This window comes from Narcine bancroftii, chromosome 9 (genome assembly GCF_036971445.1).
Source record: "Narcine bancroftii isolate sNarBan1 chromosome 9, sNarBan1.hap1, whole genome shotgun sequence".
Lineage (NCBI taxonomy): Eukaryota > Metazoa > Chordata > Chondrichthyes > Torpediniformes > Narcinidae > Narcine > Narcine bancroftii.
The window spans coordinates 93,294,766-93,320,098 of record NC_091477.1 but is presented as its reverse complement, the minus strand read 5'-3'; the positions used below and the strand labels follow the sequence as shown (position 1 = coordinate 93,320,098).

The 25,333-nt window shown below is 38.3% G+C and overlaps 1 protein-coding gene across 1 annotated transcript in view; it reads left to right on the top strand.

Moving 5' to 3' along the window:
• LOC138743584 (transient receptor potential cation channel subfamily V member 5-like) overlaps nt 1-25,333 on the top strand; it is a 93,665-nt gene that overhangs the window by 66,460 nt on the left and 1,872 nt on the right. The window contains exons 15-20 of the mRNA XM_069899100.1: nt 712-778; nt 1,707-1,975; nt 5,936-6,045; nt 11,334-11,488; nt 12,567-12,611; nt 22,363-22,686. Coding sequence (XP_069755201.1) covers nt 712-778; nt 1,707-1,975; nt 5,936-6,045; nt 11,334-11,488; nt 12,567-12,611; nt 22,363-22,571 — 855 coding nt within the window. The 3' untranslated portion in view covers nt 22,572-22,686. The remainder of the gene's footprint in view (nt 1-711; nt 779-1,706; nt 1,976-5,935; nt 6,046-11,333; nt 11,489-12,566; nt 12,612-22,362; nt 22,687-25,333) is intronic.

The following is a 25,333-nucleotide window of genomic DNA, read 5'->3' as shown; positions in this document are numbered from 1 at the left end:
TCATTAAAAATATAATGCTGCTTCTGGGAGTCTGATAATTCTTTTCTTTGATGATAGCATGAATATTTGTGTTTGATCATGCCTTTCCATAGGAAAACACTGATAATTATATATATTTGTGTTTGATCATGCCTTTCTATAGAAAAACACTGACATAATTATATATATATATTTTTTAACGTTGATATTTGTTAGTGGTCCTATATTGTTCTCAGACCTAGTTTTTGTAACCTATTTGCTGGAAAGCAGAAAAATAAAACTGGCATGTTTGTTGAACAACATTATCATCGTATTAATATGTCCTTAAAACAATATTATGAAGTGGATGGAGCTGGGTTCAAATTAGAGATTTAACTTGTGGAACAATAACCCATACTGGCTCACGACTTCTGCATGAAATTAATTTGGCGACTCTGAAGCTTGTATTTTTATACTTTGGAGTCTGTAATTAATAGCTGTATGGAATATCGGCCTTAGTGTTTTATGAACACACATGGGGCAGCTGTGACAAGCAAAGTGAAGGGAATTAGACTTTATGTTCTGGTCAAGCTGAAGATAAAGCCTGTCTTGCCTTTAGTTCAATTTCATTTTCAAATTTATTAGAACTTCTTTGTCAATTAATTAATTCTGTTGCAGAATACTTTAAAATGTTCTATCAAATTTCAAAAGCAGGACTGAAACAAATAACGTATTTTCCTTTTCTCTTCTTAGATGATATTTGGTGATCTTATGAGATTTTGTTACGTTCTGATAATTGTTATTATTGGATTTGGTGCAGGTGGGTAAAATATGTATTATACTGGAAATAAAACCATACAAATCATTAAATTGAAAAAAATGTCTGGAATGTACAGCAAGACCCTTAGTATCAATAAAGAGAATGGGCTTGTTAAAATTTAGAGTGTCAGTCTTTTGTTTAAGAAGGAAATGGTAAGCCATCACTGTTCAAAATAAAAGCAGTGGGATGCCGGAGAATGGAGCAGTGAGGAGAGAAATGATAGCTTGTGTAGATTAGCTACAAACCTGTAAATCGATCTACAAGATATAACTTGTTTGAATGAAGGAATGCAAAGACTAAAATAGAACAAAAATTGAGTAACTATTGATTCAGTTGCTGCCACATTATTCCCTCCCCAATCTAAAGTCTTGTGCTTTGACTTGTAACATGTGAAATTTGATTTTAATTATCTTTTTTTTCCCCTTGTGATGTAAAGAAGTGACTTGCTAGCTATAAAAAAAATATTTTTAAGTGGGACTATTCAGGACAATTGAGCCTGGAATGGGAAATGGACTGCAAGAATGAGGCAACTGTAAAAAAAAAAAGTTACCCTAATTTGTCAAAGCTGTCCAGTACTGGAATCAAATCCCAGATAATGATGCAGCACCAACTGGTTAATTTTTGGTTAATGCATTGCTGAACACAATGGGCAGTGTATCAATAAAGATTCTGGCTTTCTTGGTCTGCTTCCATTGAGTAATCCATAGGTAGGGGGTTGAGAATGGGACATGCTGGCAACACTTTCTTATGACTTTCTGTTGAGGATTTTCTTGCTAGACTGGTCAAATGAACATCTTTCACTATAATTCAAATGAAAATCCAGCAGCAATTATAAATTTATAGATTTCTTGGCCTACTCTATTTGCTGTATAAATTGAGTTGTTTTATTTCATCTTTTAATAATTTGTTTATATTTGAAACATCATAGGTTTCGACGTTCACTTTCAAGCCTTGGATCCAAATACTTACTTGTACTTCAGAGATTTTACCATCACTATTTTCACATTGTTTCAGCTGATGATGGGTCTCACTGAACTTCCTGGCCCACCTGACATCAAGATCCCTGACATTATCATTGTCCTTTACATGGTGTACATGTGCTTTGGCTTTGTTCTTCTTCTGAATCTTTTCATCGCACTAATGGGAGACACTCATTATAGAGTTGTCAGTGAACGAAAGTCACTTTGGAAAGCTCAGGTAATGTCTTCTCTTCCAATAAATGATTTTGATTCTAATAATTATTTTATTTTTTTCTTTTTAAGACAAAAAAAAAATCCTGCATGGTTATGTGTAACATTAATCCTCTTTCAGTAAAAGCATGATCAATGTTTTATAGATTTCCAGAAAGAATATTTGGACGCAAATGGCCTACCATTTGAGAAATACAGTTTAGATCAGCTATTCTCAAACATTTTTTGTCTCTGGCCCCCTAGGACTCTGCTCCAAGTTTATAGGCCCCCTTCCCTATGAAGCAATCAAGTTTTGGTTTCTTCCATCCTACTGACTACATACAAAACATTTTTTTTAAAGCAAAGGCTTTCACTTAAATATGCTGTGGCCCCAAGGGGGCAGGAAAGTGCCTGGTGAGAGTGGCTGATTTAGTTATTGTGATAAGTGAAATGACTGAATCTGCTCTTCCATAATTATATTGTGGAGTCATTCCAAACCAGAAGGTAATAAGAACTGTAAATTGGGAGGCCCTGATCCTGGATTGCATTCATAGCCAATTTAGCATGACCTCCTCCTGTCAGAGGAAATGTTTGATGCTTACAGCTGTTGAAAAACATTCAAGAAGCTATTGAGAATTAAATACAGCATTTAAAAAATCAAACATTTAAATTCTGGTAAACGACACAGGAGACTGTAGATGCTGGAAGCTAAAGCTAAACACCATCTGTTGGAGGAACCCGGAGTCTGTTGTTAGGACAACGCTATTACTCTGCCAGCGACTCGAGTTTGAATCCGGCGCTGTCTGTAAGGAATTTGCACGTTATCCCCATCAATTATGTGGGTTTTCTCCCATTCTCCGAAACATAAGGGGTTGGTAGCTTGATTGGGTGAAATGGGTGGCACAGGTTTCAGGAACCAGAAGGGTTTTTTTAACCAGCTGTATTGTTAAAATTTTTAAAAAGCAGAAAAGGAATGGTTGATATTTTGAACTGAAACTCTTCATTATGGCTGGTTAAATCCTTTTACATTTGTGGTGAAAGGAGGCATGCAGAAATCAGTATATTTTTGTAGCACTTGCCTTTGGAGAGCCAGCACAAGATGAACCACTTGTTTGAATTAAGAAGAAAGCTGCAAATGTGTACATTATAGTGCACAGGTTCTTTTATTTAATTGTTGAAACAATAGCATGGTCCATGAGGATTTCATGCCATAGTTTAGTCAGGAAATAGAGGTTTGAGACAAGTACATTTGTGTAGGTGTCCTGAGGTCCTGCAGTGTTACAGACTAGGCCAACAGTTCCGTGCACATGGTAAAAAAACTGCAATGGTGGAGAAACTCAGCAGGTCAACAGCATACTCTATCTAGCAAAGATAAAGATACATAACTTATATTTTGGGCCTGAGCTCTTAATCAAAGGTTGGCCAAAGCATTTTCATCTAGTGTTCAATGAGCATTATTTCCAAGTTTTTAAGATCCTTCACAAATTTTCATCAGCTTAATTAGACATTACTTTTTCACTGAAATATGCGATGATTGAGCCATAATTCGGGATGTACTTTAGAAAATGCTGGCGGCATTTTTTCTGCAGTGCATTCCAGTGGGACACACAACTGACTACTCATGGCAGTAACAGCCTGAGCAGCTGGAACACAATGTGTGCGCTCTTGCTGATTAAATTTATTTTTGATTTTGTGCCAATTAGTTAGTTTCAGAGTTCTGAAAAGAAGAGATAGCCTGACAGCAGAAGTTGAACAAATTGCTGAGCAAATGTTTGATGCAGGGTAGAGAATAATGCCGGAGGTGTCGGCAGACATGGAGAGGTGGAGAGTCAGATGCTCCTTTACCTCAAGTAAATTGTGCATGTCTGGTTCCTCTATCACAGTGAGCATATGGGTTTCGATCTTCCATTCAACAGCAGACAGTCCCACAGAATGCTGCTTTATACAATTAAACTGAGCAAATGTTAAGAACTCCTTCTGACATGTAGACATGGAAACAGCCCAATAAGTTGGTGCAATTCCAGCTGACCCATTTGTAAACTCATTGTTGGTCCAATGGAAGATAACAGCTGTAGATAGAAGGGTGATTATCAGGTTATTTCCTTTGTGAAATATTGTTAAGATGTGAGCAAAAAGCAGGCAGGCATCTTAATAAAATGTTGGGGAGAGAAGAAGAACGATGAATGGGCAGGGGGAGGAGCACAACAGGCAAGAGATCATAAGTGGATATTTGTAAGAGGTCAGAAGAAAAAAAAAGATGGGAAGTGATGGGGGAGAGAGGGTAGGTCTCTGAATGGAGAGGAAAGGAGTTGGGAGCTGAAAGAAGAGAGACAGGGATAGGGAAAGAGAGAGAGAGAGACTGAGAAGGAGTATCAGAGAAACTGGAAAAGTTGATGTTAATGCCATCTGGTTGGAGAGTGCCCAGAAGGAATATTAGGTGATGTTCCTCCTATTTGCGAATGTTTTCTTTGTACTTCATTGAAATGAATTCAATTGTTGTTGAATACTAAATGATTCAGTTCTTGAAAGAGCAGTAATTTTTATTAGTACTAGTTGTATAGGTTTGGAAAAATTTTAAATGTTTGTCAATGCCAAAGTAGTACTAATATTAAGGAGAAAATGGCACAACCAACATCCAAAGTCAAGGAAAGCTCAAAAGATAGGGAGGATATCTGAAATAAAAATTCTTTACAAAACATAAAAAAACTTTTCTGAAAATTGATTAAATCAAATAAATGTCCTCAGCAAGGAAATGTACACTTGGAAATGAGGTTGCCCATCTGTGAAGAAGGTTAGGTGAGCTTCAGGCAGGTTATTTCCAATTGCCGTAATTGAACTAGGCCCTGCATTTGTTTGTCACCATTTAGTGAAATGGTTGTTAATTGGCTTCCATTAATCCTTAAAGTCATTGATTGTATGAAAACTTGAACACAATAGTTTGATCCTGATTCCCAGTAGAACATCATTCTAGGATTCCATGGAGAACCAATCTCGATCTGGTATTTAGATGGTGGTGTTGTAACAACCTGAAAGAGATTCTGTTTGAAACTCCAAAATTATTTATGACCATATAACAATTACAGCACAGAAACAGGCTATTTTGGCCCTTCGAGTCCACACCGAACTAAGTACTCTCCTCTAGTCTCACCTACCTGCACCTTGCCTATAACCCTCCATTCCCCTCCCATCCATATACCTATCCAATTTTTCCTTATATGACAAAATGGACCCTGCCACCACTACTTCTGGAAACTCATTCCAAACAGCCACCTCTCTCTGAGTAAAGAAGTTCCCCCTCATGTTACTTCTAAACTTTTACCCCTCAACTCTTAACTCTTAACTCGTGACCTCTTGTTTCAATCTCTCCTACTCTCAGAGGAAAAAGCCTATCCACATCAACTCTATCTATCCCTCTCATAATCTTAAATACCCCAATCAAATCTCCTCTCAACCTACTATGCTCCAAAGAATAAAGGCCTAATTTGCTCAATTTTTCTTTGTAATCTAAATTCTGAAATCCAGGTAACATTTTTGTAAATCTAATTTATGTTCCTGCACACAAGAGAAAACCAGAAGCATAAGTCTGGAGATTGATGGTGGAGTCTTGGCAAAACTTGTCTATTATCACATGATTGAAGACATGAATACCTTTGCTGGGAATTTGTGTCATAACATCCACTTGTCAATTTGAGAAAAATTCCTCCTTGTGTATTAGTTGTGGTTCAAATAGAAAAATAGGCACACACACTTCATCTGAAAATCAAACATTAAAAGTGGTTTTGGTGCTCTCAGTAATACTCGCAGGAACTCAACATCAGTTTGCAATGTTAATGCTGTAGGTCCAAGACCCAGCTCTGCTCACAAGGATTAAATGGCCCCATGTATTTATCGTACCAGGAACAGAAAATGATGATGTCATTTAAAATTCTTAATTCTAATCATAGATTAAAACTTGAAATAATCATTGAAAAGATAAATGCTGTTTCAGATTGCTGCAACCACTCTTCTTCTTGAGAGGAGACTACCAGCCTGGCTGTGGCCAAGAGCAGGAATACCAGGAGATCTGTTGGGCCTCAATGTGGATAAGTGGTATTTAAGGTAAAAGCTTAAAGCTGTGAAACGACCTTTCTAGAACATTAGCTAAATTAAACTGCTCATCAATAATTATTTACCTGAGTTGTTTGGTATTTAAAATGTGAAGTCCCAGTCCCTTACTTTGCTGGAAGCTATTTGGTCAATACCATTAAGAAATTTTAAAACATCTCTCTTGTAATCTACCATTGCAGGTGCTCTTTCCCAATGACATCAGAAGATGTAGCATATTTGCCTGATCAATTGAGATATCAATTTTATCTTTTTCACAATTAAAATAAAAAGCTAAATAGTTTAGAAATGTTTTTAGAATGTAAACTTTAAATATTTGTTCAAATTAAATGTCAGCATCTCCAAAACATAAACACAATTTTATTAAATATTTCCTTTTAAAATGATTAATCACATGAAAAAAAATGCTAGCTCACAATCAATTCATGGACATTTAAAACACTGGTTTGTTGAGGCTAGCTGTAATTTATTGACTGGTTTATCTGAGATAGAATGTCACTCCTGTTGAAGCAAGCAATGGTGTTCTTGACAAACATTTATGGCTGCTGATACAATCATTTACCATTTAATTTGAAACTACTCCTGTGTTTGTTCTTTCTATTTATTTCTTCCTTTGCTATTCCAATGTATCAATGAGATTTGGCATTTCTTTTTGTAATTGATATTTAATTTTCCCTTTCATCTTTGGGAAACTGGTATCTATGACAAGACTTGAATTCAAGCAAAAAAACACAAAGTATCAATCTGCATGACCACACAGCAAATGCTATTTATTTGTGGAATCTGGAATAATTATGCATTGTAGAGGTGAATTTGTTTTAATTTACTTTTTAAACATCTTCAGCATTTGTACTAAAATTGAAAATCAAAACTATCATGGAATATCCACTATTTTCTAAAGTAATCCGGTGGTGATGTTGGATCAAATAGCTGTTAATTTTCCTTTCAATTCCTTCCCATTTCATTTGGTTGTGCGATGGTGATTCCAGCAGTTACTGTCCCGGCGCCAGCTGTTATTGATGTGGAGCTTGGACATATTTCAACTTATAAAACCATTTGCCTGCTCTCTTATAAACATCTCAGGAGAACCTTGGCAAGCAAATAATTTGATGTAATCAACCAGAGCCACAAGTTTGGTTCATAGGAAAAGAACAATTAACACTTCAATTAACTTTAATTTTTCTTATTCAATTATGGCAGTTTCTTGACAACACTAGCAAATTTTGTTCCATCTAGAATAACAAAAGTAACAGATGTATGGGAATATCAACACATGAAAGTTTATCTCAAGTTACAAAAGGAAATGGTAGGATCAACTAATGAGGGAATGTACAACAGTAATCGACTGCAGGGTGATCCGGGCAAGTAGGGGGTTTGGTGGATCAGGCAATCTGAGGAAATACAGGGTGATGAGGCATCTTAAAGGATTGGGTGAAGCATGAACAGCCACAGAGAAGTGAGAGTGAACTACGTTCAGCAGAGGTAGCAGGGAGCAGTACAGGGGTACTGGATAAGGAGTGGGTCTGTCAAACTGGGCACAGGCCATAGGTGTACCTAGGATATGGCAACTAGGGCAAATGCCCTGGGCACCTTTTGCAGGGGACACCACTGTCCTCACCTTGCCTGCTCTTTCACCCAATATCCGAGTCCCTAGCCAGGCTATCTCAAAACAGATTCCATCCCCCGGAGTGCCGTTCTGGGCCGGCATCTCATTTGGTGCCATTTCAGCACGCAAGCAATACCTGGTGGTGGCTCAATGCGATATCAATGGGCAAAATGGCCACCTTCCTTACCCATGATCCCCCTCGCAGCTGGAAAATACAGGAAGATGGCCATTTTTCCCATTGATTCCACATTGAGCCGCTGGCACTGATGAGTGGTGTGGTGCCAGGAGGCACAGTTGGTGTGCAGCGTTTTTTTTAATATAAAGGAGGTGGGGGGTACAAAATCAGTGCTTGTCCTAGGGTGCCACTACCTAGATAGGCCACTGGTTGCAGCAGAGAGGAGTCAACACTGGACTGAAGGGACACAACAAGATTGGGTTCAAGCAGACCTGAAAGGAATAGGGAAGCAAAAGCTGATCTTAAAGTATAACTGCACCATGGTTAAAACAGACATGGAAGAAACCTGACAAAGTGGAGCTGAAGCAGAAACAAATGAAAGAAGGAAGAGCCAACTAACGAAGGAACATGTAACAGTGATAAAGCAAGAAATGCAGGGTGTTTGGTGGACCAGGCAATGTGAATAAATACAGAAAGATGAGGGAGCATGACAGGTCACGAAGTATAAGCAGGCAGAGCGAAGCATGGTAGCCATAGTGGTGGCAGGCAGTTGGGAGACTCGCAGAGGTCATTGCATGATCCATAGTGGATCTGGCAAAATGTGGGGTGATTGGCAGATTTCTGCAGAAGAAAACATGAAGAGAAACCACAGCAATGGTGGAGAGGGTGTGGGCTCAAGCAGACCATAGGAGTATTTCTTAGTGTGACCTGTAGGGTAAACTGGGAACAGGGATGTCAGAAAGAAGCAGCAACCAATGAAGTAATCAGTGGCAAATTGAAGCAGGAAAGGTGTGTTTGATGGTGGACCAGACAATGTGAAGAACGGGGATCCAGGGCGCAAAGTTTGGAAAAACACAAGGAGGCAGACCATTGGACTCATAGCTGGAGGGCAGCAAGGACAAGTGCTGAGGCAGCTGGCTGATTCACATTGATCTGGCAAAGTGCGGGCCAAGCTGGCAGGATATGGGCGAGGGTGCATTCAGGAGATGGCAGGGTTACAGCATCAAGAATATTGTCCTAGTCATAAATGTAGGGTGAAAAAGGATGGACTGACCAAATACAGGGTGTTAAGCAGACCTGAAAGGGAGGCAGTCCTTCAGTCTGTGTCGAGTCCCTGCCTCCTTCCTTCCAGCTCCTCACCAGTCTCCTCCTGCTTTTCACCTTATCTGCTCCTGCACCTCCACATTTCCCAATATCCCACCAAACACCTGCTCCTCCTCCACCCCCGTGGCTGATTACTGTCGCACAATCCTAGGGAGTTCGGAGTTGGTTGCCTCTTTCCATGGCTATTCATGGTTTACCCCATGATTCCCACCCCCAGGCCATCAACATTTCACGATCTGCTGGGCCTTAAGCGGACCTGTAAGGAACACAGCAGGCTCGTGCCCAGGCAGATCATGTAGGGTGAACCATGAGTACGAGTGACAGATCAAAGCTAAGCAAAGAATTTGCAACAATATTTGGCTGCAGACTGAAGCGGGAAATGTGGACCAGTCAGTGTGAGGTGGTACAGGCTGAGATGCCAGTTTGTGTAAAGAAGGAGTAGGCAGAGTGAAGTGAGAGAGAGGCACGCTTGGCATTGTGGTGGTGAGCAACTGGGAGAAACAGAGAACTGGAATCAATTTTGTACACTGGGCAGCATCCCAGCAAATTGCATCCAAGGGCGACGTAGAGTGGAGCTTATGTGGACCTGAACTGAATACGCAGGGTAGAGTTCAAATGGACCAGAAAGGGGGATTTCCTGGTGGACCATGTATGGTGAACCAGGAACAGTGAGGCCTGAAACTAATTAAAGATTGTGCAACAGTATTCGGCTGCTAAAGTAGAAAGTATGTCACATCTTAATGTGTTATAATCTAACATGATCAATATGCCACGACTTGAGACTACTATCTGTTTCCTGTACTGAAACAGATTGTTTTCATCCCTTAAAAAGTCTGCTCCTACTAAAAGGAAAGAAAGATAGATACTGGAGCAACAGTTTGCATTTCCATTGGTCATGTATGGCAGCACTGTATATATCTGCAGTGTCCCTATTTTATCTTCTCAAATACATTTAATTTAGGCCCTTCCCTGAACGTAATGAGTGAAATTGCCAATCCAGGTAAGCAGAGTTGAAGGTGAAGGTGAAACAGCACTAGGTTTCATATTTGGAAGATGAGGATTGGGCTTCAATATGGTAAACATCTATGCAAGTCAGGTTTCCAAACTCTAATCTTTCAGAACACCATAAAATCTTAAATAAAAAGATGCTCCATTATCTTTTATGACTTTGGGCGAGGGCACACTGGAAGGAGTTTATTCTGAATTTTAAGGAACAAGAAAACACTGATGGTATTTTAATGGTATTTGGATTTTCTTTTAACCAAGCCAACATAAATAGGATAGATTGGGCCATAAAGCTGGTATCATTTATAAAATAAGAAATGCATAGATAGAACGAAACAAGAGGGGTCATGTGAGAGAAATAGCAAGAGGTTCTGTGAAGTAAGAATATTGGAAGTAAGATCTAAAGAGAAGTGAGAGATTTTTGATAAGGCATAAAGATGTGGTTGGAAAAAAAGTAGCTGTACCAATGGAGTGAAGGGTTATTTGTGGGTCCTATGTTGACCTCTTGCACATGGCATAAACAATGATTTCAAGGGCAGATATCAGTTTTGCATGTGTGTCATGGCCGTGAGTTTCAGCTAATGGTCAGGATTTTAAAGGCAGTTACTCATAACCTTGTGGAGTTTCAGGACAGTATATGAAGTTGAGTCAATTTTCCTGAACCTACAATAAAGAATTTGCCTCTAAACCTAGGCCGGAACCAGTGCCTCCTTTTATTTGAATTTAAAGAAAAACAGTTTTAAAATTCTTATTTAAATATTTTAATTGCCCTTCTGATATGTGTTTTTGGTTTAAATGTCTATTTAAATTTCAATAGTTCAGAAACATATTTCAATGTTTCTAAATGCAAGAAATACAGAGGAAATTGTTTTATTTCATGAAGTCAGTCCTTGCCTTTGCAGACAGAACCATTTTCAGAGTCTAGGTTGATGCTAAAAGGTCTTTGTAGGTCAGAGGCAAGAATAGAAAATTTGTGCCACAAACAACATTGAAACTAGGCTGCATTGGAAATGGTCTCTAAACACATGAAACCTTCTAAACTTTTTAAAAAATGTCTGGCAATTTGAGCAACGTTCAAAGAATTGCCAATTTATTTCTCTGTAGGGGAACACCATAAAAGTGAATCCCTTTGTGTGCAACTTTTCGGAGGCAGGATTAATTAGCAGATAGAAGACAATTAAGGGGAAAAGCTGACTGTTCTTGCCAAGGCCTTTGAATGATTTCAATTACAGCACACACTGTAAACAGAGCTCAAAGATAATATTTAAGAAAGATGTATTTCAATTGTGCTCAAAGTAAAATATCTGAAATATTTGGGTACTCAGTTATTAAGGGTTGAGACTTCTTTCTCACGTCATATCTTAATGAGAATTATTTAATTTGACTTTTAAGGGTTGAAGAAAGAAGTGACTATCAAAAGGCCAGGAAGAAGGCTGAAGATGAGGAGAAAGAAAATATAACCCACCCAAGAAAGAACAGAAGTGCCTATCGTTGGAAACTTATCCATAAAAACATATCGAAAAGCCTTAAAAAGAATGATGTTCCAAGTAACATGACTACTCTATAAATTTTCATCATTGTAACACTATAAATATTGTTTTTTAGGAATACAATAGTTTTTCTCAACATGATGAACCCTGGCACAATCCGTTTCTTCAAGACCAATAGCTGTTTAGAAAGTGGACAGATCATCATCAGGTGTACCATACACGCATCAAAAAGCATTTAAAATTTAAGTGGAGTTGAATTTCAGTAGATCATTTAAAATGCTAAATGTTTTTGAATGTGATTTAAGAACTTTGTTACAGCTTATTATAAATTAGGATCATTTGTATAATTAAGATTGGATAGTCGCTTTAATAGGCGCCAGGATCAGTACAAACAAATGTAACGAGCAAATATTTTGTCATTTGCAAAGGTATTGCAAACTAGTACTTGATATTTATTGATTGCAGTAGACATATTTCAAAGAAATACCAACACAAGTCGAATTTAAAACTGGGCTAAGTGGGTGTTTCATGTGCATCTACAAATTAAAGCACATTTGTTGTAACAGTTTTGAGAGGTTCTCAGCCTTTTTCTTTCCACCCACATACCATCTTTTTCTAATCACAGAGCACCTAGGGAATACTTAATGTGGTATGTGAGTGGAAAGAAAAAGGTCGAGAACCACTGCTTTAAACTTTAATAACGAAATTACTTGCATTATGAAGTTACTATCATGGCTTGTAAATGATCTGTGGAATACCGCACACAGAATAAGAATGAAGGGTTTTTATATATATATATGAAATGTAAGTAAGTGAAAATTATACAGTATTTTAAAACAAGGTACAGAATGCTACTGTAGTGGATGGGCATCACTGCTGCTGACTGTTGTAACTCTATTGTACCACAATAAACCTCAAACAAGATTTTTCTGAAAGAACAAAAATATATTCAGTGACTCTGTCGGTAGCAAGTTGCTGAAAATTCCAACAAAAATCTTAAAGCTGCAAGTTAAAAATGTCCAGCTTTACGACTGTGAGTACAGTAAGCAAAGGCATGAATCAAATACAAGATTAATTGTTTTACATTGTTTCTTTCAAAATGCTAAAATGTTCCTTAATCTGATTAAACCTACAGTACGACTTGCACAACTTGAGCAAATGGGCAATGGGAATAATGCAGGTAGGCTCTGATAATTCTAACTATCCTGAGATGCTTTAGCTACTTTTCTGAAGTGATTTATTTTGCCATTTTCAATAATATGAAGCATTGAAGATTCAGAGTTTTGCAAGGATTTGTAAATATTAAATTATCTTAATTAAATAGACTTAATACAACTTATTTTGCTCATCTCATCTAATGGCTCGGTTGTTTGCTTTTCTTAATTGGTATTCTGTCAATTTGGATATCATATGTTAGTCCCAAAGAGTGAGCTAGCAGACAGCCCTAAAGGTAAATGCCTAGAAATGGGTTTGGATTCCATTTTAGTGCTCTAAATCATAGAGTTATTCATTTGGTTCACTGAAAAAATAAAACTGCAAAATTAGTCAAAATTGAAGCCAAGAAGAGGTTTGGGATGTTTTTCACCCAGAAAGATGTCTTCAAGAGCATCAGTGTTCCAAACACCCCCTGCCCCCCCCACCCCAAGGCTCAATTGAATGCAACTTCCAACATCTTGCTGCACACTATCTAAAGGCAGTCAGATAACTATGGCAAGATAGCTGGCTGGAGGGCAGAGGGAGACTGGCTGTTGAAGCCGGAAGAAACATCCAATGGGGGTCAGGAAAAATGACAGGAGGATCATAGGTGGTTGACACTGATTCTGTCAGAGGTGGCACTGAAATAAACATGTCAGGATGAACTGCATGCTGTCGAAAACGGTTGTAGTGAGTGCGTGTGCAAAGGAATAATTCTTTGTGTTGTGCATGGACTCATGAAGCAGCAGGTGAAAGTTTGTTGCATGTTATCTGGCCTTCTCTGATTGTTCGATGTAATGAATGGAGGATGGAGAGGATTACTTGGTTTTCATTTCTCCATCAGAAGGACTCCTTATTCCATCTAGACGATACTTTCCTCTTTTTGCTTTCGACAGTAGAGAGAGAGAGAGAGAGAGAGAGAGAGAGCATTCAGCCTGCATTGGTCCATGCTGGCTGTAATGGGAAACAATTCCATTCCCCTCCCCCTCCTTATTTCCCTGTATTCCAGCATCACATTATCTCATTCCCATCAACCCCTAATTTTCTTTTTGTTGCCAACAACCTATACTGGAGTAATTTATAGTAACCAATTAACAGCTTGTCTAAGTTGAGAGAGGTAACCCATGCAGTCATGGAAAAAGCATGGAAAAAGCATGCAAACTACACACACTTGCATATGCCCTCTTCATTTGTCACTGCATCACCAATGAAGATATTTCTGCTACCGCTTATCACTAAATTATTCCTGCTGTTTTAAAAGATTAGCAACCAGAGGCTACCTTTTTCCTCCTTTGAACTGTAAGGAGAGGGGTTGGAGCATCATGAGCCTTGGGACAGTGGAGAGAAGGGTGAGTAGAGCAGTGTCAGAAGGGGTAAGATTTTGATGAACGGAGTGAACATTCTACATGCAACCCTAGGCATCCTGTGGAGATTTGCAAGAATATATTGTTAGAGGCCCATGAGTCACTGGAAGATAAAGGCCAAGGGACTGATGCTGAAGTGTCTGATCAAAAGCAGATAAGGAGATGGAGTGCATCTCTATGCTCTTGTAAAGGTTGCGTAGAAGCAGGGGACTGAATTTCAAAGTACTCCGTTTATGAGCGGCCTTCTTTCCTTCATAAAGATATAATTACTTCAGCAGAAAGGTGGGATTGTAAACTGATCCATAGGAGTAAGGAGGCAGGAATTATAGAGGTTGAGACCTTGAAGGTGTGTTTAAATGCCTGTATTGTCTGACCAGTCCCAAGCATTCAGCTTCAGTCTATTGCTAATGCTTCCCTGAATGCACAAGGTCAGGAATTCAACTGCTGTTATAGTTATGACTACCCATCCATGCTCAACAGCAGGCCATCGTAGACCTTCAGAGAGCTCTGGGCAGCTGTTGGAAGTTATAACCATATAATAATTACAGCACAGAAACAGGCCATCTCACCCCCTTTTAGTCTGCACTGAACCAAGAACTCTCCTCAAGTCCCTCCTACCAACACCTTGCCCATAACCCTCCATTCCAGATATATATAACCATGTAACAATTACAGTACGGAAACAGGCTATCTCAGCCCCCCTAGTCTGTACCAATTTAAGCGATCTCTAGTCCCACTTACTGCACCTTGACCATAACCCTCCAATCCCCTCACATCCATGCACCTATCCAACTTTTTCTTCAATGACAAAATTGACCTTGCTGCAACTACCTTTTCTGGAAGGTCATTCCACACACCCACCACACTCTGAGTGAAAAAGCTCCTTCTCATGTTACTTCTAAACTTTTGCCCCCAACTCTTAACTCATGACCCCTCGTTCCAATCTCACCTACCCTCAAGGGGAAGAGCCTATTCACATCTAATCTGTCAATCCCCCTCATAATTTTAAATACCTCTATCAAATCCTCCCTCAACCTTCTACTCTCCAATGAATAAAGTAGCAGTCTAATCAATCTTGTATTCTAGATTCTGCAATCCAGGCAACATTTTAGTAAATCTTCCCTGCCTCCTATAATTTGGGAAATGTACACAGTATTTTAATTTTGGCCTCACCAATGCCTTGAACAGTCTCAACATCACCTCCCAACTCCTGTATTCTATGCTTTGATTTATAAAGGCCAACATACTAAAACCTTCTTCATCACCCTATTCACATGAGATTCTACCTTCAGGAAATGATGACCATTATTCCAAGATCTCTCTGTTGCTCTGCATTCCTCAACCCCCTCCCCTTCACCGTATATGTCCTGTTTTGATTATTTTTCCCAAAATGAAGCACTTCACACTTATCGACATTAAACTCTATCTGCCATCTCTCAGCCCACTCTTCTAAGCCGTCCAAATCCTTCTGCAGTCTCTGAAAACCATCTTCACTATCCACCACTCCCCCTATTTTTGTATTGTCCGCATATTTACTAAACCAATTTACCACTCCATCATCCAAATCTCCCCATCTCATTCAGCTCCACATACAGTTGTCCACTCTGATTCTCTAATAGACCAATTTTATCCCTCACTCTCCTTTTGCTATAACATATTTATAGAAACCTTTTGGATTTATTTTCCACTGGTAATTCCACCTCACCTCACAGATTACCAGTGGTTTTAATAGGTTTTGAATATGCTTGTGGTTAATCTTGATTGGAATTAAAGATTTATCATCTTTGCTATGGCCCTCAAGGTATTGAGTGATGTAGAGGTATGACACTGGTTTCAGTTTATGATCCATTGATTATGAGCCTTGCTGATAAATTGACCAATCCTAGTCTTGTTCTGTTCTACTCTTGCAAGAGATATCATAGTTTCTCCACTCTGAAGGAGGTGCTCAAAATTTGGAGAGAAATGATCAGGGATGTCACTCAGTTAGGTGGAATATTTTCATCAAATGGATCCTTTTTCTTGGACTCTCACCCCACCTGAAACCAATGTTATGCAGATTGAAAAAGTATAGGATCAAGTGAGAGTCCTTTGGAGAAAAATGATGGTTGAATAGAGAACAATTATGAGAGCTGAATGAAACAGTTTCTATTGCCCACTGAATTTGTCAATTGGGATGATGGTTTTATTTCTCAACATGTTTAAGCTTATTTTAAATAAAAAATGGGTTGATCCTGTTTTTAAAAAAATTGTTCCAAATCTTGTTTCAATGTGCTTTTCAATTTGCTCATTTGAATGTCAAATTTGTTGTGAATAAATGTTAGCCAAAGTTTTAAGCTGTTTAAAATGTCTCAATACAAAATAAAAATATGTACATTTTAGCTAATATAATGAGAAAAAAACTGCTTCATGTGGTAAGAATATGAAAGAAACCACTTTGAGAGTAAACCACCAAATCTCCTCACCCCTCAGCTGTACCATTTGTGTCCATAGCTAATCCTCTTAGATTGACCTCAAGCATTTGAATTTCTGTGTAAGGGTAGCCTTACTAAAAGAACTTCAAGGATTACAGGTGGTGTACACAATTGTTATGATCATAACAGCCTGGAGATAAAAACCATAACAGAACACTGACAGGTGTCACCATGCTGATCGACACACAACTTAAACAAGCAAGAGCAATCACCAACTGAATTGTAACACACCCAACTCATCAAGGTCAAACTGGCTCAAAATAAACACACAAGCTTCTTCACTGCACTTTATATGACATTCAACCAACTGATACTGTCATTCTTGCACTGTAAAAACAGTAAAGAAAACAAAACTTAATGCAAAATCCAATAAGAGAAGAGCCCCACACAATATACCACTTTTAAGATCAGTACTTTGCGGGAGCATTGTTTACACCAGTGGTTTTCAAACTTTTTCTTTCCACTCTCATACCACTTTAAGTAATCCTTTACTAATCACAGAGCACCTATGGCATAGGGGTTACTTAAAGTGATATGTAAGTGGAGAGAAAAAGTTTGAAAACTACTAGATTACATAAATATTGACATCAAGACGTGAGGGGAAAATATGACAGACCAAAAGCTTAGCTAAGATCACAATTAAAATTTGACTTAAAGCAAATTTGCTTAAAAATTCTAGTAGTTGGAATTCCATCCTTATAACCTCTTGCAAGATGCTTGTTCAATTATCTTCATTAATGGAATACAAAATTCCAGGCTTTTATCTTTTACTTGTCATTAAATATCTGGTTTGTAGCTACAGCTTCCTAATCAGCTTGGAAATTTGTCAGGCAAATCTCAAATATCTGCTCATGAACAGTTCATGTCCAGCCCTAAATTTGTTGCATCAATGGAAAGAATGGGTCCCATAACTCACATGGACAAGGAATAATCTCTGATGCTCTCAGAACATTTAGTATTTTTGGTTGTTATTTAATAAGTTCACACATTTGCTCACACAGGAAAAACATGCAAAACCTTAATCTTGATCAGAAAATTAGTACTCTCCTTTTGCAATCAAGGTAAAATATTATTTGGAACAGAAAGACAGAATTATTTGGCTTGTATTTTATTATAGTTGCAAATACAGCTCAATATCAACACATATTGTATGAGTAGCATGTAGACAGCATCACTTAAATTAGTATCTTTAATGTTCTCCACTACCTTCTCTTTCAATGGGAATCCTAACTTCTACCAAATAAAACAAGTAATTAAAAGTTGTTATAACTACTTCAAAGCATGCTGGGCCTCAAATATTACGGGACCTGGTCAAATATTTAAATAGTTCACACATTTATGAATACCCTATGTCCCTCTGATGTCAGTTCATCATTCAATAATTGGAAGAATGGAAACATTCAGTTAAAAAAAAGCGCCCTCTTTAATGTTTAGGGCAAATACACATTTTCCTTGATTTGCTCCTGTGCTCTACAGTTTTAAATTTGTAATCCAACAATACATGTGATTAAAATGCACATTCCAGAATTTATTCAAGGTTACTTGTATTTTGGTTTGACCATGTAGAAATTACAGCACTTTTATTGTAAGGGATTTGTGTTAACCTTTAAAAATGTCTTACTAAATTATAGAGTTAAAATTTGTATCTGCGTTCTTAGTTAGGTAGCTGTGGTTGGTACAGGGTCACACACAGGTCACAGCACATTTTTATAGAGAACCATTTTTTTCCAAAGAGTGTTCATTCTTGGAGTCACAGCATCTTGGACAGACAGCTAATGCATTTCAAATGGGTCTTAATTATTCAAGAATTGCGGAAGGAAACCATCTGTTTTTAATCAAAACCACATAAGCCTCTTGAACAGAGATGAAGTCAGAGGTTGTTATGGATATGGAATGGTTTTGAAAAAGGAACAGACTTTTGGTAGAAATAAAACTGATGGTCATGTAGTTTCCAAGAATTGGGATTCATCTCAGTGATGATGTAAGAGTCCCTTGATTTGGAGAAAAAGATTACCAAATTCAGACATTTTGAGTTCAGTTTGGAGAGTAACAGAAGTCAAAACCCTGTAACACAGGGGTTGAAAACTTGTGAAAGACAGGGTTGAGCTACAGTAACCAGAATTGGTGCTGTTGTGTGTTACTCCTGGGAAAAGGGGAATGCAGAATCAGTAGTTTTTGAAATAAGACTATTTCCCTGTCTCTTTGGAAAAGAGGACAGATTTCTACTGGGTCTATTTTTGTGTATGGCCACTTTGTTTAACCCTTGTCTGGTATGTGAATTCACTGTGGAAGAAAAATAGCCACATTGTGATTAAGAGGCCTGAAAATATCATGTTTTAAAGCACTTTATAATTATTTCTGAACTGGGAATTTAAGACCTTCAAGCAAGACTAAAATGATGCTGAACTTTTAAAGTTTGACCTTTCAGAGTGGGACTTTAATTATTCACACATATACATTTACGAATAGTGGGGTTAAGTAAAAAATGTTATGTTGTTAATAGTTTAATTTTAAAAAACTACTAATGTTGAATTTACCATTGTCAGGTGAATTTCCCTTTGCTGTTCCTGTGTTAAGGGACGTTGTTAGTTCCAAAAATAATTAAAAGGTTGTTCATTGCCTATTACATAGTTCCTTCATTTCAGGACACATGTTTGTGAGTACTCAGGTATGTTTAATTGCTTCATTGGTGCTAGTCTTGCTTCTAAGCTTTTGATCACCTTTGGAGTCTAGTTGCCATTTTTAAACGAGGACCAGATTTGTGCCAATGAAAATCAAATAAGCCTTGTGAGGCTGTAAAACAGAAAGAGATATCACCCAAACCTTAAGATTACCAAAATCACCTGCCTGGGACATCATTAAGAAGAAAGAGCGAAATGGTATGCTCAGTAAGGGACTAGTAGACCAACAAAGACTCCACAACTGATGATGAATTCTCATAATGAAGAAGAATCCCAAAAATCCTGTTTGACAGATCAGAAACACTCTTCAGGAGGCTGGTGTGGATGTGGCAATGTCGACTGTCTGAAGAAGACTTCAGGAAAAGAAATACAGAGGTTACACTGCAAGATGCCAAGCACTAGTTAGGCACAGAAACAGGATGACAGTTTGCCAAGATGTATTTAAAAGAGCTTGCTGAATTATGGAAAAAGCTATAATGTACAGATGAAACCAAGATAAACCTACATCAGAGTGATGATAAGAGCAAAGGATGGAGATGTAAAGGAACTGCCCAAGATCCAAAGCATACCACCTCACCTGTGAAACATGGTGGTGGGAATGTTATGACCTGGGCATGCATGGCTGCCACAGGTACTAGGACACTTGTCTTCGTTGATGGTGTAACTGCTGATGACGATAGCAAAATGAATTCTGGGGTGTATAGGAACATCTGCTCATGTTCAAGCAAATGCCTCCATACTCATTGGTCTGCCCTTCATCCTACAGCAAGACAATGATCCCAAATGTACTACTACAGCAACAAAGGAGCTTTTCAAAGCTAGAAAGTGGAAAATTCTTGAATGGCCAAATCAATCACCTGATCTAAATCCAATTGAGGATGCCTTCCATATGCTAAGAAATTCAGGGGACAAGCCCCTGAAACAGAGGAGTGGAAGGTGGCTACAGTTGAGGCCTGGCGAAGCATCACCAGAGAAGATACTCAGCACCTGGTGTTAGAGATAGGAAGCAGGAAACAGGTAGGGTTCATGAGAAATACATGGAAGCCCGGAAGGGGCTTAAAAAAGGACTTAGGGAAGCTTGAAGAGGGCCTGTAGGATGAAGGAGAAGCCCAAGGTGCTCTATGTGCATGTGAAGAGAAGAATGAGTAGAATGAAGATGTGGCTGCTAAAGGAGGCAACATGTGCCTGGAGACAGGAGGTGGTTGGAGAGGTGCTAAATGAATGCTTTACTATTCACAAGAGAAAAGGACCTGGATCAGGGGGAGGTTGAACTAGAACAGGTCTGTGTGCTGGACAACGTGGAGATTAAGGAATAGGAAATGTTGGATTTTCTTAAAAACAAAGATTGGTAAGTTCCTGGGCCTGGACACTATATACCCCAGGTTGCTGTGAGAAGAGATAGCTGGGGCTGTAGCAATGATCTTTGAATCCTTGCTGGTTGTAGGGGAGGTGCTAGAAGATTGGAGAATCACAAATGTAGTCCCCTACTTAAAAAGGTAATGGGGAGAATCCTGGGAATGATTGACTGGTGAGTCTTACGTCAGTGGTATGCAAACTATTGGAGAGGATTTTTAAGTACACCCTACTCAAGGATAGTCAGTACGACTTTGTGAAGGGAAGGTAGTGAGTTTTTTTTTGAGGAGGTAACAAAAGAAATTGATGGGGAAGGGTGGTAGATGTGTCTACTTGGATTTTAGCAAGGCATTTGACAAGGTCCCCCACAAGAGACTCATCCAGAAAGTCATAAGGCATGGGATCAGTGGAACCTTGACTGTGTGGATTAAAAAATTGGCTTGCAGAAGAAACCAGAGAGTAGCAGTGAAAGGTAAGTATTCTGCCTGAAGGTTGGTGACTAGTGGAATGCCGTAAGGATCTGTCCTGGGACCCCTGCTCTTTGTGATTTTTATAAATGACCTGGATAAAGAAACAACTGTTTTGCAGATGACACAAAGGTTGGAGGAGTTGTGGATGGAGTTGAAGGTTGTCAAAGATTACAAGAGTATATAGGACAGGTTTCATATTTGGGCAGAAAAGTAGCAGATGGAGTTCAATCCAGATAAGTGTGAGGTGATTCATTTTGGAAGGACAAACCAGAAGGGTGAGTAGAGGGTTAATGGTTACTTAGGAGTGTTGATGAACAGAGGAACCTCGAGGTTCAAATCCATACATCCCTTAAGGTCACTGCACAGTTTGACAGGATAGTCAAAGCAGCTAGGCTGCATTAATAGGGGGATTAAGTTCAGGAGTAGAGAGATCTCTGGTAAGACCACACTTGGAGTATTCTGTTCAGTTCTGGTCACCTCATTATAGGAAGGATGTGGAAGCTATGGAGAGGGTGCAGAGATTTACTGGAATGCTGCCTGGATTGGAAATCTTATGAGGCAAGGTTAGCAGAGCTAGGACTTTTCACTTTGGAGCGTAGAAGGATGAGAGGAGACTTAAAGGTCTACAAGATTATGAGAGGCATAGATAGGGTGGACAGCCAGCACCTGTTTCCCAGGGCACAATCAGCAAACACCAGAGGAATTTTGTACAAAGTTAAGGGTAGATGTGTCTACATGGATTTTAGCAAGGCATTTGACAAGGTCCCCCACAAGAGACTCATCCAGAAAGTTTAGTGGGTGCCTGTAATGCCTTGCCAGGGATGGTGATGGAGGCTGAAATATTGGGAACATTTAAGAGATTCTGAGACATATGGTTGAAAGAAAAATAGAGGGTCACGCGGTAGGGTGGGTTTAGTTTTTAGGAAGAGATATATGGGTCAGTATAACATAGAAGGCCAAAACTTTGCTATAGTGTTCTAAGTCTTGAATGTCAAGAAATCATTGAATGAAAGGGATATGCAACAAAGTATTGAACGTGACTAACGTCGATGCCTTCAGTATGGCCTAAATATTATTATGCTCAGAAATAGGGGACTATATATAAAATGCGGTGTCATTTCTCCATGATCAAACCAAAATGTATACAAATAATCTTGAATAAAATTTGGAATGTGTAATCATGTGACTGGTTTGATTACAAATTTAAAATTGTGGAGTGCAGGGGCAAATTAATGAAAAAAGTGTCGTTGTCCAAAACATTATGGAAGGCACGGTAGCAGCTTTTTTGTTTAATCAAGTTACTTTTTCCTTAATTAACAGAACTAATTAACATTTTTCTTCCTGAACAAAAATCAGAGTGAATAAATTTGCATATTCCATGCAATTTTGTTTTTACAGCAACCTGCTCCAAATACTCAAATGGATGTTGGTCAACAGCTACAGAAATGTTTTTTATAAAACTTTTAGTTACTGGAAATATTTCACCTGGAATGACCACAACTCTCATACTGCCCAGGAGTCAAGTGTGCTCTGATGTAGGCAGCTCAGAAGAGAAGTATGATTCATTCGGATTCCTATCTGCATGTATCGATAATCATTGCTTGTAATTCTTACCCTACCATCCATTCGCCCACCTGTTTTAAGAAACTGGAGTTTCCTCACCATCTGTTCACTGGAAATACAGCTTGCTTTACTGAACATTGCATGATGCATCACTGACAGGTGCTTAAACATTTTTAGTATCAGTTAATTGAATATTTTATACTATCTTAATGTGTGGAGAGATGGCTGAGGATTGCAGATTACCCTGACAGGTAAGGGTTGAGAGTTGAGACTTTGGTCAAGTGTTTTAATTTGAGATACAGTATTCCTCAATTTATGAAAGCCAATTTGTATATTTCTGCTAAAATTTCATTGACAATTTTGGCTACATATCTCCAATTTATGATTTTTTTTGCTGCTAAGAGACTGAAGGATCTGAGATAATAAATGTGTCTTCTGTTGACAGGCTTCCAAGCTAGCACTTCCATTTCAAATGGTCTGCAATTTTGTCCCAGATGTGCCTATCCTGCCTGCTGCAGTCGCCATGAATCATCACTTTGCCTGTTTAGTGAAATATACAAATCTTTAAAACTGATTTGTTCCTAATAATTTCAAATAATCAAAACATATTGCAGCTGAACTGCTGAGTGTTTTCAGCATCCTTCATGATAAGCTGCAATTAGTGGAAATCTCAAACATAATTAACCTGTAGAAAATACAGAACTAATACCTGAGAAAGTTAAACAGGAAAGCCTTCAGACATGTGATTGTAATGCAATACACGAAAGTGCTGGAAAAACTCAGCAGGTCACGCAGCATCTACAGGAAGTACAGGCTAACCAATATTTCTGGCCCAAGCCCTTTGTCAAACTATGAGCAAAAAGGGAGGAGGAGATGAAATGGAAGGAAGGGCAGAGGAAGGTATACAGGCAAGAGGTCAGAGGTGAATATAGATGGGAAGATAGAAGAGAAAAAAGCTGGTGCTCAGTTTCTAGCTAACTCGCTTTATTCCTAAATTCATCATTGGAAATAAGTGTTTTAGGTTACTGATTAAGAGGCTCAAATAGCTCAGTCATTAGAGCATTGGTCTTGTAAACCAGGGGTCATGAGTTCATTTCTCACTGGGACCTCATTTTTGGACAAAATGGAAACTCTGTCTTCCTTACGGTAGACAAAGTTAAATAATTTCATGCATGTTACATTCTAAATGTAGTATTACGTGACAAAATGGAACCTTTACCTTTAAGAGTCTTCCAGTGGTGGTGTATTAATCAATTATAACTAGGTTTTGAGCATTTTAAAAACACTTGCATTGCTATACAACTGGTTTACCCTACAAATGTGGTTTAAATGTTATCAGAGCAACTCTGTGGGATTCATAATTGGAATGTTCTGCAGTTTCTGATCTCAATCTGGTCAAAACTCTCTTCATTCTAAATGCTTTTCTCAGCTAATACATGTTTATCTATATTCTTAAGACAATTGAGAAAGCAATCTGGTTTTGGTTGATACAAAAGTTGGCTTGTACCCTCTCTCCATCTCATCATCTAAAAATATTAATGTTTACAGATAAAAATTGCTGCTCATCAATCCTACTTTTAGAACAGAAAAGCAAGGGTTAATTTCACTGCAGGAGGAAGAGTGAATCTGGAGAAGGTCTCAAGTATGAGGGACTGTTTATGGTTCCACTGAAGGCAGTAATCCAGCAATATCCAACTCTGGATTGTTCTAGTCTGAAGATTCCATCAAAATGAACTTCTGCTTTTAATGCAGGAAGATAGTGGATGTAATGGCTGAGACTTAAACCTCGGATTACTTTCAAGACTGGTTTTGATTATCTATATGATTGTGCATTGATTCAACAGAAGCCTAGTTTTTTAAAAAAAAAGTAATTTTAACTTCCACGAGCATGCTTTGCTGAGTAAATTGATTTCATTTAAGACACTGGTTTTCAAACTGCCCCCCTAAACTAACATTCCACTTTAAGCAATCCCTATGCCATAAGTGCTCTATGGTAATATGAGTGGGAAGGGAAGATTGAGAACCACTGCTTCAGACCCAATTGTTACAGAGATATTTTGCTTGAGAAAAATTGTCATTGGCCCATTTCCTTTTGGAGTTATGAAACAGTACACATAATTAGGTAGGATTTTTAAAAAGTGAGTTACAAACTTTTTCCTTCTACTCCCATACTACCTTAAGCAATCCCTGACCAATCAGAGCATTTATGGCATAGGGATTGCTTAAATATTGGTTAGCCTGTACTTCCTGTAGATGCTGCGTGACCTGCTGAGTTTTTCCAGCACTTTCGTGTATTGCATTACAATCACATGTCTGAAGGCTTTCCCGTTTAACTTTCTCAGGTATTAGTTCTGTATGTTCTACAGGTTAATTATGTTTGAGTTTTCCACTAATTGCAGCTTATCATGAAGGATGCTGAAAACACTCAGCAGTTCAGCTGCAATATGTTTTGATTATTTGAGTTTAGGGGACAGTTTGAAAATGACCAATTTTAGAGAAGAATAATTCAGCATTAACCTGGAACCAAATAACTAAGCAAGCTAATCTGATGAAAATATTGGTCAAATAATTCTGGGTTATAATCTCAATCGTAACAATCTAAAGTTAACAGATCTAAATGCAGCTTTATATTTTGAAACACCAGGACCCCAACTAGCCATTTGGATCATTTAAAAATTCAAAAATATATGTTTTGGCTTTTGCAGCCAACTTAGCAAAGGATTTTTGACATTTCATTACGGCTTAGAAGAATATACACACTTGTAAGTTTATCATGTAAAGATGTTAGTGAAATGTCAAAAAATGC